The 13,444-nt window shown below is 43.8% G+C and overlaps 1 protein-coding gene across 1 annotated transcript in view; it reads left to right on the forward strand.

The window, feature by feature from the left end:
- ptprfb (protein tyrosine phosphatase receptor type Fb) overlaps positions 1–13,444 on the forward strand; it is a 247,580-nt gene that overhangs the window by 230,724 nt on the left and 3,412 nt on the right. Inside the window, exons 22-29 of the mRNA XM_072669416.1 lie at positions 645–767; positions 1,675–1,723; positions 1,906–2,025; positions 2,863–3,017; positions 3,956–4,241; positions 5,644–5,822; positions 10,546–10,672; positions 12,016–12,141. Coding sequence (XP_072525517.1) covers positions 645–767; positions 1,675–1,723; positions 1,906–2,025; positions 2,863–3,017; positions 3,956–4,241; positions 5,644–5,822; positions 10,546–10,672; positions 12,016–12,141 — 1,165 coding nt within the window. The remainder of the gene's footprint in view (positions 1–644; positions 768–1,674; positions 1,724–1,905; positions 2,026–2,862; positions 3,018–3,955; positions 4,242–5,643; positions 5,823–10,545; positions 10,673–12,015; positions 12,142–13,444) is intronic.

Genomic DNA, 13,444 nt, shown 5'->3' on the forward strand with positions numbered 1-13,444 from the left:
TTCTGGTCTTTCTGGTCTTGGGTTGTGGGTTCAATATTTAGGGTGCTCCCTTAAACACAGAGTTGTGGTTTCAATACCCAGAGCTGTCAAGCTGCCACTTTTAGGTCCTTGAACACAGGATTGTGGTTAAATAATCAGGATATTCAGTGGATCACAGGGTTATAGGTTCCATACCTATTCCATACTTATCTGTTATGCTGCCTCTGTTAGACTCTGGATCTCATGGTTGTGGGTTAAATGATTGTGGTCATCCCTTCCATGCAGGGTCATGGGTTCAATACCCAGATCCATTAAGATGGCACTGTTGGACTCTTGATCACAGCGTTGTGGGTTTGATACCCAAATCTTCTAAGTATCACTGTTAAGGACATAAGAATCTGAACCACTTTGACAAGAACCAAACTGTGATGTTCTAGACAGTGGCAGAAGTGGCAGGTGGTTTTAATGTTATGGTCGATTTGTGTAGGCAGGAGACGTGGGGGGGGGGTGTAAGTACAGGAATATATTCCATAAATGTAACAAAAGGCCTCCCTCCAGCTAAAAGCCTGTTGGAGAAATGTCAGTAAGTGGTCCAGAGTTGCGCTCGTCTCGTCTCGGCTCGCGACCCGTGTTTGCCCTCTCCCACACGCGCTGCTGTACGGCAGCAGGTCAGCGACCAGCGGAGCGCCCGTCCTCCTCACCTCCGAAATGTCACGTCTGCCAGCCGACGGGATGCAGCTCGTCAGCCTGCGGAAATTGCGCTCTCAGATTGAGATGATGGACAGAAGGTCAGATTGGAGATAAAGGAACATGGAGGAGAGGAAGACGGCGGAGTGAAAGGAGCATGTCTAGTGGCTTAGCAACGGCGGGGCGCGAACTGAGCGCTTCAGATAGAGAGGCTGCAGCCCACCCTGTGATTAGACATGCTGCACACAGGGGGGATGCTTATAGCTCTACATGCGCCCACTGCTGACACCATTAAAGGGCCAGTATTCTACATTTCCTCCCGTTTCCCCCGAAACCGTTAACTGAAGCGTTCCTGTTACTGTACCTTTAAGATATGTTAATGAGCTGAGTTCAGCTAATCTAAACTGCTGTAGACTGAATGGGTGAGGCTAATCTGCTATAAAACTCAATGGGTGTGGCTAAACTGCTGTAGGATTAATGGGTGTGGCTAAACTGCTGTTGGCTGAATGGGTGTAGCTAAACTGCTATAGGCTGAATGGGTGGTGCTAAACTGCTATAGACTTAATGGGTGTGGCCAAACAGTTTTAGGCTGAGTGGTTGTGGGTAAACTGTTTTAGGATTAATGGGTGTGGCCAAACTGCTGTAGGCTAAACGGGTGTGGCCAAACTACTGTAGGCTAAACGGGTGTGGCTAAACTGCTATAGACTGAATGGGTGTGGCCAAACAGTTTTAGGCTGAGTGGGTGTGGCTAAACTGCTGTAGGCTGAATGGGTGTGGCTGAATGGGAGGGGCTTAACTGCTGCAGGCTGAATGGGAGGGGCTAAACTGCTGCAGGCTGAATGGGTGAGCTAAACTTTAAGAGGACAGTAGTCATATACAGTTTGTCCTTGCCTGTCTGTTTCATGTGAGAGATGAACGGGTGCTGAGTGATATTTGAAATTCTAATGTGGAGATCAGACGCTGGTGTGCTGAGGCTGTTTTAAGCAGCTGTGAGATTCTCTCTTTAAGACTGGCCTCTATAAGCGATGCCCTGGATTCAGCTGCAGCTTTTGTCCTTGTGAGTTATGGGGCCAGGTGGCGTTCCCTTCTGCTTCAGTAGGCCGTCCTGGATGACACATTGAGGGGTTTCAGGAAGGCAGTAAAACGCTGTGTTTCAGACTGTACATTTAAATACGGAGCTTTTGTGCTTTAAGCGGCCGATGACTGACCGACTGCTGGCGTCTTTCTGTCCCTGCTCAGGTGAAGTGTGACCAGTACTGGCCTGTCCGAGGCACAGAGACGTACGGGATGATCCAGGTGACCATGCTGGACACAGTGGAGCTGGCCACGTACAGTGTGCGCACTTTCGCGCTGTATAAGGTAAACTAAAAATCTACTGACCTCAATTTCATGACCGATATGCTTAGATAAATAACCTGGCTTGTAAATTTAGTACGAGGGGCTGATTGGCTAATTTTGCAGGGCCAATTTACTACATTTGTATACATATAGAGACACAAACTTGCACAAACTTCTCTAAAATCTCTAAAATATACATTTTAAATGAAGTTTAATTCATTTTTGAGCATTTCTATTGGTCTATTCGTCATGAATATGAGATAATATTAAGAAAAACTGCTAGATTCACATTGAAATATAGAAAAGAGGCAGAAATTAAGATACAAGGTTTTCACGTTTATTTCGCTGTGATTTGTTCATATATGCCAGCTTTTGTATGATAATTTTAATCAAATAAAAGCTTATTTGTGTCATACACAGCCATACACAGTACAACTAACAGTGAAATGCTTTGAGAATTCATAGAAAATCAAAATAAGAGAATTTAGAACATTAAAATTATCAATAAATCTGTAATCACAAACTAAATAATGTTAAAAAAATATAGAAATAATATTAGATATATATATATTATATATCTATTATATATAACATAGAAAAGAATGTGAAAGTGTGCAGTTTATTAGATGAGGATAGGTATATGGTTATTATAAGATAAAATATATTATTAGATAAATATATATATTTATTATATTATAAAATGTATTTATTAAATTATAAAAATATATATATATTTTTAATTAAATAGCTTTTTATTTTCCTTATTTTCTCCATCGTGATCGGTTTGCTCTGAACGCTGGTCATTTTTAAACATGCTTTATAAACAAACTCGTCTTCGCTCTGTTTTCTCTGAACCAGAACGGCTCCAGTGAGAAGCGCGAGGTCAGGCAGTTCCAGTTCATGGCCTGGCCGGACCACGGAGTGCCTGAATACCCAACCCCTATCCTGGCCTTCCTGCGCAGGGTGAAAGCCTGCAACCCTCCAGACGCCGGACCCATGGTGGTGCACTGCAGGTGAGCCGAAAAACGCACCGCAGCTCAGCGCTGACCTTTTCGACACGTCAACTCGTGTTATTCAGACGCTGGCTGCTCTCACGAGCGCCGGCTGCACGGAGCGCTCCGTTAAAATGATAGAGGCAGATCCGACTGCAGAGGGAACCCATCACTGAGTCGGACTGTCGGTGAGATAACCTCCACTGTCCTGGGGGCGAAGGGAAGGGGGGGTTAGCTCCTTTTTTGTTTAGAGCTTATTATTCAGTACCAGCATTAAAATGAACTTGATGTTATTAGGTTGTAGCGATTACTGCAGAAAGCATGGGCAGCGCAACATGTAACTCCGCCCATCCCCATATGTTTAAATTACAAAACAACTCCGCCCACTTACCATCTCATTGTCCTCCTCTGAACGGTCTTTCCATCTCCAGTCCCTCCGAATTCTACACTTTTATACCCTTACTCTGCTCTATCGTAAGAAGGTGGGGTCGTCTGCAGCAGGACCTGCATGGCGCCCCCTGTAGGAGCTGTAGAGGGACTACTGGTGAAGCACTGTTTCACTTACCGGACAAACTGGGTATCCAGGGGGAAATCCGCTCTGCTCCTGCACTGGAAGCTCAGTGAAGACGGTCTGAGACACTAGGGCTTGATCTGGGAGAAGGGGGCGGGTCTGTCAAATAAGTAGGCAGTGAGTCTGGCTCCACCTCTATTCTATACTGCGCAGCGTCCATGTTTATGACAGTCAAGGGAATGATGCTGGGGTTCCTGGGGATGTTCCTAGGAGACAGTGGGGTTTCAGCAGTTTCCAGTCCCATGGCAGGCCTCTCATCCTTGGTCGTTCTTGGGTTGTTCCAGACCATCAGAACTAATTTCCTCCTGAAAAAGATCTTCACCCGAACACAGTTACTTAATCGATCACTAGCAGGACTGTTAACAGGCTTTTCTCTTGCCCCCCTCAGTGCTGGAGTGGGCCGGACCGGCTGCCTGATCGTCATCGACGCCATGCTGGAGCGCATGAAGCACGAGAAGTCTGTGGACATCTACGGTCATGTGACCTGCATGCGTGCTCAGAGGAACTACATGGTGCAGACGGAGGATCAGTACGTCTTTATTCACGAGGCCCTGCTGGAGGCGGCCACCTGCGGAAACACAGAGGTACCGGCCCGAAACCTGTACGCCCACATCCAGAAACTCAGCCAGCCGCCGCCTGGAGAGACCGTCACCACCATGGAGCTGGAGTTCAAGGTGACGCACACTTCCTACCTGTCTGTCTGTCTGTCTGTCTGTCAAACTGTATCCATCTATCAATCTGTCTGTCTGTTAATTCATCTATCTGTTTGTCTGTCTCTCTGTATGGCTATTAAACTGTCTATCTTTCTGTCTGTCTGTATATCTTTCTGTCTGTCCATCAAACTGTATCCATCTATCAGTCTAATCTTTCCATCTGTAAGTCTGTCTGTCTCTCTGTCTGTCTGGCTATCAAACTGTATGTCTGTCTCTCTGTCTGTCTGTTAGTCCATCTATCTGTTTGTCTGTCTGGCAATCAAACTGTATGTCTGGCTATCTGTCTGTCTGTATGTCTCTCTATATAGCTAGCAAACTTTATATCTTTCCATCTGTCTGTCGGTCTGTTAGTCTGTCTGTCTGTCTATCTATGTCTGTCTGTCTGTCTGTCTGGCTATCAAACTGTATCCATCCATCTTTCTATCTGTCTATATTTCCGTCTGTCTGTCTATGTATCTATGTACTTATCTAGCCATCCATCTGTCTATCTATATGTCCGTCTGTCTATCCCTCAAAAACTCTGTGTCTTATGAATGTTTTGAGGCATGAATGTTGTCAGGCACTCTATCAACCCTTTTACTACTGTTATAACATAAACTGGGTAGTGAGTAATAATAATAACAATAATAATAATAATAATAATAATAATAATAATAACAGCAGGACAGTAATAGTATAAACATATATCAGTAATAGTGTCATAATGGCATGATGGTGATCTATATTGAAACTGGTAGCGTAAAAGTAGCATTTGGTGCAGGCAGAGTGTCAGCTGTGTGTGTGTGTGTGTGTGTGTGTGTGTGTGTGTGTGTGTGTGTGTGTGTGTGTGTGTGTGTACTCCACTCACTCCCGTTGTCCATCTGTACTCTCTCACTGCCAGTCACGCCTCCACTCCCTCGGCCAGCCTGCTTCAGCCAGCAGCCCACACCACTACCACACGCTTCCACGCTCACGCTCATTCACACTGCCTTCCAGTCCACCACACACACACACACACACACACACACACACACACTGTACCATCCTATCAGACAGAGCAAATATATATATATATATATATATATATATATATACACACACACAACCTTGTATTTATCACATTTTTGCACTGTACATATTGATTAAATAAATATAAATATATATATATATATATATATATACTCTCTGTATGTTTCTGTTTTTAGGCCTATATTCTTGTTTTATTTCTAATGGGACAGTAAACTTGGCTTTGATTTTATTTAAATTGATTATCATAAAACGGCGCATCCATCAATAAGGGCAGCACAGAGCTTCTGTGATCGATTATCAAATTGTATCTTCAGCGTCCAGCACTTAACGTCCTCCGTTTCCTCTGATTCTGCAGAGACTGGCCAACTCCAAAGCCCACACCTCGCGCTTCATCAGCGCCAACCTGCCCTGCAACAAGTTCAAGAATCGTCTGGTGAACATTATGCCTTTCGAGTCCTCGCGCGTGTGCCTGCAGCCAATCAGGGGAGTGGAGGGGTCCGACTACATCAACGCCAGCTGCATCGACGGCTACAGGTAAAGCCTCAGTGGCTGTGTGTGTAAATGCATGTGGCACAGCTCGATTTTGAGCTCACTCGATTTTAACAGGCTTGAGATTCTCCAGAAGGGGGTGCTATTAGCAGTCAAACTGTCTTTTTAAAATAATCGTTTCTTTTTTTCATTTATTGATTATTGATTAGTCGAATTAAATCATTAGTGGAATTAAACATGTTGTGTCTATAAGACTCATAAATGCAAATAAGATTAGTTCTGATTGGCTGCCTCATTCCTTGTAACTTCAGTGTGAGTGGGTGGGGCTAAACAGCATTATGCTTAATAAGCATTCAGCTTATTTAAATACCCCAAAAGCAACAGTTACCACATCCGTGTGGTAATTAAATAATTCATAATATAAATAAATAATATGTGAATAATTACAATTTATTAATTTAATAATAGTTAATAATATAACTATATACTAAAATAATATAATAATAATAAGTTAATAATATTCCAATTTTGCACAAGAAAAATACATACAGATTTCTACAGATTACTCAAAATGATTAAAATTATACGAGTTAATTATACAGTTCTGTGTCTGCATGTTTAATAAACCTGTGAGCTACAGATTCCAGATGCATCAAATATGATGCAAAATGTAAAAAAATGCTTTAAAATCATTCAAATCGTTTGAAGGTTTAGGGTTTAAAGGGTTAAATGAAATCTGAGGCCAGAAAAAAGGCTGTTTTCCTCATCAAAAGGCTCACAGGCATGAAATGTCATTGAGCGTACGGAGCCGCTGGCTAGGGGCGTGACACGAGGGCCCCGGTTTCTGTGGAATTAAAGCTTAATGAAATGTGCTCCACAGAGACCTGCTCCTTTTATCAGGGCGTAAATATGTGTAATTGCGATCATTCCCACTGCGGCAGGTGCCTTAATGAAGTGGTTTAGAGATGTTTCCCTGTTAGCCCCCCCGGACAGCGCCGATAGACCCCGGAACTCATCGGTTGAACAGGTGGTCAAAAGGGGTGTGGCTTTTGTTTTGTTTTTTTCTTTTTCTCCCCCATCCCAGATCTGAAGTCTGCTTCTGTAGTTTTGCTCTGGAGCTCTGGAGCTGCAACGACACTTTGACGACACTAGTCACTTTAAATACACTCTGCTGCTACCTTCTCCATTTACTGATGTTCTCTCTGTATTTTATTTTCATTTTTACATATATTTTTATATATTTATGTATATTTTATTTATTTAAGTACTGCTGTCTGGGTAAAACTGGGTCCTTGGGTACCACAATTTCGTTCCACCCCATGTACCACATGTGATGCGAATGACAATAAAGTCTCCTTGAATCCTTGAATCCTTGAATGTAGCTAACAAGCTATGGAAGCTGATGTACACCATTTAGCACACCTCTAATGCTCTAGTGTTATATTAGAGGTGATTTAGGGAACTCCATTTATTTATTTATTTAATTTCTTTGCAAATACATGTGACACAGCTCAGTTTTTAAGCTAACTTGATTTTAGCAGGCTTAAGATTCTCCACAAGGGGGTGCTATTAGCAGTCAGTCATATAACCTAACAAAATAATAGTCATTTATTGATTAGTTGAATGAAATCATTAGTAAAGTAGAACAGGCTTTGTCTGTAAGACTTGTATATGCAGTAATACGATTAGCTCTGATTGGCTGCCTTGTTCATGAAGCAGCCCAGGCTGGAACATTCCTTGTCACTTCAATGTGAGTGGGTGGGGCTAAACTGCTTTTTTTTTATTTTTTTTTTTTTTATAATAAATGTATACAAAATTAGACCGTTAATATCTAAACAGACTCATTCAGTGGGTTTTGGTGTGGAGCGCTCGGTTCTAGATAACCTGTGTTCTCTTTAGAAGCTCTTTAAGGGGCTTTATACCCCTCCTCTAGCCCACGCCTGGCATTAGGTAGCATGGAGCCAATAGGGTCATGATGTTGATCTGCTCCAGAGAGTCCTATTCTATTGGCAGTACTTCTTCTCTACAGGGACTAGACAAGCTGTGTGTGCATTTGCACATCTGTGTCAGCAATGGGTGCAGCTTAAAGTAGCTGAATGTTTTCAATTAGAATGGGGTGGGCATGTAGTGTAAGTGGATCAGGATGTCTCTAATAAACGCTATTCATCATCACAGTTCACAAGCAAGCCAATCGGTTCCGCGCTCGTTCTGCGGTGGAACCTCTCCGGGGGTTCTGGCGTGTCGTCTAACGTGTGCCGTTTGACTTTAACCAGAGCTTTTCCCAGTGGGTCTTTTAATTAAGCCATCAGTGTGCGCTCGCTGCCGGCTGCTCGCGCGAGAGTGAAGTGGACGGCTTGGAGAAGGGTTTCGTGTCCCTGACGTGTGTTTTGGTAGGCTGTGGAGAGAGAGAGGGAGCGAGCGAGCGAGCGAGCGAGCGAGCGAGTGTGTGTGTGTGTGTGTGTGTGTGTGTGTGTGTGTGTGTGTGTGTGCGCTCCGTAATGAGCCACTGAGTGGCAGGAGAGGCGAGAGGGTCTGTACCTCCTCCTCCTCTTCTCTCTCTTTTCTCCTCTCGCCTTGTCTCTGCTCCTTTCTTCTCTCCTCTCCTTTGCCGTTTCTTTATTTGTCGGAACAAGACCCTGAGCAGACTTTAATCTCCAGCTTCCACGTTATTGCTTCGCCCGCAGCACCTTCATTAGTTGCTAACCCGTGGCTCTGAGTGTGTGAGTGTGTGTGTGAGAGAGAGAGAGAGAGAGGGAGGAAAATGTGTGTTTGGCACACCAACTCATTCTCATTTATTCTGTGTTATTGTGGCACACTGCTGCCACCTAGTGGTGAAGCTTGTACAGTATGCCATTTCTTATGCATCATGTAGTTCCCTATGTTGGCTGAATGGGTGGGGCTAAACTGCTGTAGGATGAATGGGTGGGGTTAAACTGCTGTAGGATGAATGGGTGGGGCTAAACTGCTGTAGGATGAATGGGTGAGGCTAAACTGCTATAGGATGAATGGGTGTGGCTAAACTGCTGTAGGATGAATGGGTGGGGCTAAACTGCTGTAAGATTAAAGGGTGGGGCTAAACTGCTGTAGGCTGAACGGGTGTGGCTAAACTGCTGTAGGATGAATGGGTGGGGTTAAACTGCTGTAGGATGAATGGGTGGGGTTAAACTGTTGTAGGATGAATGGGAGGGGGTAAACTGCTGTAGGATGAATGGGAGGGGCTAAACTGCTGTAAGATTAAAGGGTGGGGCTAAACTGCTGTAGGCTGAACGGGTGTGGCTAAACTGCTGTAGAAGGAATGGGAGGGGGTAAACTGCTGTAGGATGAATGGGTGGGGTTAAACTGCTGTAGGATGAATGGGTGGGGTTAAACTGTTGTAGGATGAATGGGTGGGGCTAAACTGCTGTAGGATGAATGGGTGGGGTTAAACTGCTGTAGGATGAATGGGTGAGGCTAAACTGCTATAGGATGAATGGGTGGGGCTAAACTGCTGTAGAAGGAATGGGAGGGGCTAAACTGCTGTAGGATGAATGGGTGTGGCTAAACTGCTGTAGGATGAATGGGTGGGGTTAAACTGCTGTAGGATGAATGGGTGTGGCTAAACTGCTGTAGGCTGAATGGGAGGGGCTAAACTGCTGTAGGATGAATGGGTGGGGTTAAACTGCTGTAGGATGAATGGGTGGGGCTAAACTGCTGTAGAAGGAATGGGAGGGGCTAAACTGCTGTAGGATGAATGGGTGTGGCTAAACTGCTGTAGGATGAATGGGTGGGGTTAAACTGCTGTAGGATGAATGGGTGGGGCTAAACTGCTGTAGGATGAATGGGTGGGTTAAACTGCTGTAGGATGAATGGGAGGGGCTAAACTGCTGTAGGATGAATGGGTGGGGTTAAACTGTTGTAGGATGAATGGGAGGGGCTAAACTGCTGTAGGATGAATGGGTGGGGTTAAACTGCTGTAGGATGAATGGGTGAGGCTAAACTGCTATAGGATGAATGGGAGGTGTTAAACTGCTGTAGGATGAATGGGAGGGGCTAAACTGCTGTAGGATGAATGGGTGGGTTAAACTGCTATAGGATGAATGGGTGGGGTTAAACTGCTGTAGGATGAATGGGTGGGGCTAAACTGCTGTAGGATGAATGGGTGTGGGTAAACTGCTGTAGGATGAATGGGAGGGGCTAAACTGCTGTAGGATGAATGGGTGGGGTTAAACTGCTGTAGGATGAATGGGTGGGGTTAAACTGCTGTAGGATGAATGGGTGGGGCTAAACTGCTGTAGGATGAATGGGTGGGGCTAAACTGCTAATGAAATCTGAGTATCTGAGTTTTTCCGTGGTTCTCTGTAACCATTTATATGGAAGGCTGTTTAGATCTTACAGTTTTTCTTTACAGAGCTGCTGCAAATCAGAGCTCTCAGGTGTTCAAACTAGCTTTGGGCCAAAAGATCTTCAATTTGTGCCTCTAACAGAGGTTTAGAACAGAAAACGGATCATTACTTCGATAAAAGCGGCTCTTCGTAACAAGGAAGACGCTTTGATGAAGATGAAGCTGAGTGTTGAAGATCAATACACCCAAAGCGTTGGCACTCACCGGCTTTATCATCACTGAACCTGTACAGGGGCTTTTTTTTTTCATGCTTAATTGGAATGTAGCAGCGAAAGTCTGTAGAGATGTGATTTCAGAGGAAGGCAGCGTGCCCCCAGAGCTCTTAGCTGGCCGTGTGGGAGTAACAGGGGTATGGATTTGAATGGAGTTCCTCCTCTGTGTTCACAGGCAGCAGAAAGCCTACATCGCCACACAGGGCCCTCTAGCCGAGACCACCGAGGACTTCTGGAGGATGCTGTGGGAGCACAACTCCACCATCGTAGTGATGCTGACCAAACTCAGAGAGATGGGACGGGTAAGGGGGTGTCCACTTGTTTACCTCGGTGTATTGACAGTAGCAGAACTAATACTTTTTATACATGCTGGACCTTCCTCTGAGCCAATTAGGGGGAGAGAAAAACCTATTAGGGGGAGAGAATGGGCAAAGCGTTTTTGCAGCCCAGCCACTAGGGGGAGCCCAAGAGACCAGACCAAGCATTGTGCTCAGAAAGTACAGTGATATAACAGTACTCTTCCTCTTGTGCAGGTCCAGCATTATAGTAAAGTATAGTGTAGTATAGAACAGGACCACCCATGAGGAAAGTGTTTTTTGCAGCCCAGCCACCAGGGGGAGCTCAAGAGACCAAGCATTGTGCTCAGAAAGAACAACAACATAATAAATTGTCATTTTTTCACCACTAGTATAGTAAAGTACGGGGTCTCCCACCAGAAGGAGGTATTAGGGAAAGCTTTATGTGGCCCAACCACTAGGGGGGGCCTAGAAACTAAGCATTGTGCTCAGAAAGAACAATAATATAATAATACTTTTCCTTATGTGCAGGCCTATTATAGTATGGTGTAGTATAGTATAGTGTAGTATTGTAAGGTGTAGTATAGTATGGTATGGTATAAGGAAGTGAGAAAAAGCAAAGTGTCTTGCAGCCCAGCCACCAGGGGGAGCCCAAGAGACCAAGCAAGCAGTGCGCTCAGAACAACAATATAATAAATAATACTATAATAATAATAAATAAAATAATAATACTCCTCCACCTGTGCAGGCCCGGTGTAGTACAGGGCCTTCTATTAGGAGGAGAGATTAGGGAAAGCTTTCTGTGGCCCGGCCACTAGGGGCAGCCGTAGAGACCAAGAATCGTGCTCAGGAAGCACAGTAATAGAAAAACAAATGTATAATAATAATGATAAAATATCTATATATAAAATTATTTTTTTAAAATCCTCTCCTGCAGGTCCAGTGTAGTAGAGCATGGTATAGTATGGTGAAGTAGACTACAGGGCCAGACCAGCCACTAGGGGGAGCCCTAGAGACCAAGCATTGTGCTCAGAAGGTAGTATAGTAGTATTCAGGCCCAGTATAGTATACTATATATATATATATACTGTATATTTAAATTGTTGAATTTAGACAATAAAAAATACACTAAATTTGTTTAAAATTTTATGTTTAAAATAAAATTAAAAAAATTGACCAACAAATGAACTTTTCCTTTAGTGAATGTTCTTACAGTGGATTATAAACACTAGTAGTTTTCAGCCTGTACTGGAAAGTGGTTTTCCACGTATTAGAGGGAAATCCAGATTGTTAGGAGCTAGCATGCTAATCTTCTAACACCAACTCTCTTTTTCCCTCCATCCCTGCAGGAGAAGTGCCATCAGTACTGGCCTGCTGAGCGCTCTGCACGCTACCAGTACTTTGTGGTGGATCCCATGGCTGAGTACAACATGCCTCAGTACATCCTGAGGGAGTTCAAGGTCACGGACGCCAGGGTGGGTACACTACACACTGCTGCTGAGCATCTCACCTTGCCTCCCTCTCAGTGCTTCCTCAAAAACACAGTCAACACAAACATTGTCTCATTCTTGTTGCTTTATGTGTTGTATATATGTTGTCTCAAAGGTTTTCAGCTATTGTCTCGTTGTCATGCAATTGCTATTATACCTAATTCTTACATCATCTCATTCTTTGATATATGCATCATCTTATTCTCACATCGTCTCATTTTTACATCACATGCATTATCTCATTCTTACATTAGCTTATTCTCTCTTACATTGTCTCATGGTTTCATACATTCTCACTGTTTCCTTTTCTGCAGTGTCTCATTCTTTCTTTATCTCATTCTTACATCATCTCATTCTTTCTTTATTAGATTGTATTTCTCACTTCTGCAGTTCATTCGTACACCCTCTCAGTCCTGTGTACATTCTCTTATCCTATTGTAGGTCGTCTCATTCCTTCACGCATCGTCTCGCATTCTTCCGCTTTCCGTTCCTTCGTATATCGTCTCATTCCTTTACCCAGCAGCCCTCAGCCTTTTCCACTGCTGTCAGAAACGATCAGAGCTGCTCAGTGTTCCTCCTATCGCAGCTCGTAAGAGTTGCATGTGAACGTGTGTGTGTGTGTGTGTGAGGTGGCCGTGTTTGAGCTCTCTCTTCTTCATAACCCCCCCTTCCCCAAACCAACCCTTCCCTCCCTCCCTCCCCCCGAGGCGTGAGCTCTGGAGCTGGCTGCCTGCTCCCCTGGACCCCAGTGCTTTCTGTAGGCTATAAATAGGGCCGTGGTAATGAAAAACGCTGGGAACTCAGTACAGAACACACAAACACACATGCGTACACACACACTCTCACACACACACACACACACACACTCACACACACACAAGCATACACATCACCTCAACACATGTTCATACAGCTAGCTACCATATGGAAAGAAGCTCCATCAGTGTCCTGCTCTGACAGGGAGGGGTCCAGCTGTTGTGTGTTAGTGTGTGTTAGTGTGTGCCATGTTTCTCTCAGTAACCTTGATACATGCAGCATTGCTCCAGTCCTGAAAAGCTAACATACACATACAAACATATGGAGCTTAATTAGGAGTGTATATTATATGTATGTTATATAAATGAAAAAAAAAAATATATATATAAATATAACATATTATAATATGCATAATGTATAATATGTGTCCACAGAGAAACACATCTGTATTACTGTTATTTACTGTTTTTAACAAATTATATAAATATATGACATTTTCTCATTTATTGAATCAGAAAAAGTTATAATTTTC

This window comes from Salminus brasiliensis, chromosome 23, assembly GCF_030463535.1.
Source record: "Salminus brasiliensis chromosome 23, fSalBra1.hap2, whole genome shotgun sequence".
NCBI lineage: Eukaryota > Metazoa > Chordata > Actinopteri > Characiformes > Bryconidae > Salminus > Salminus brasiliensis.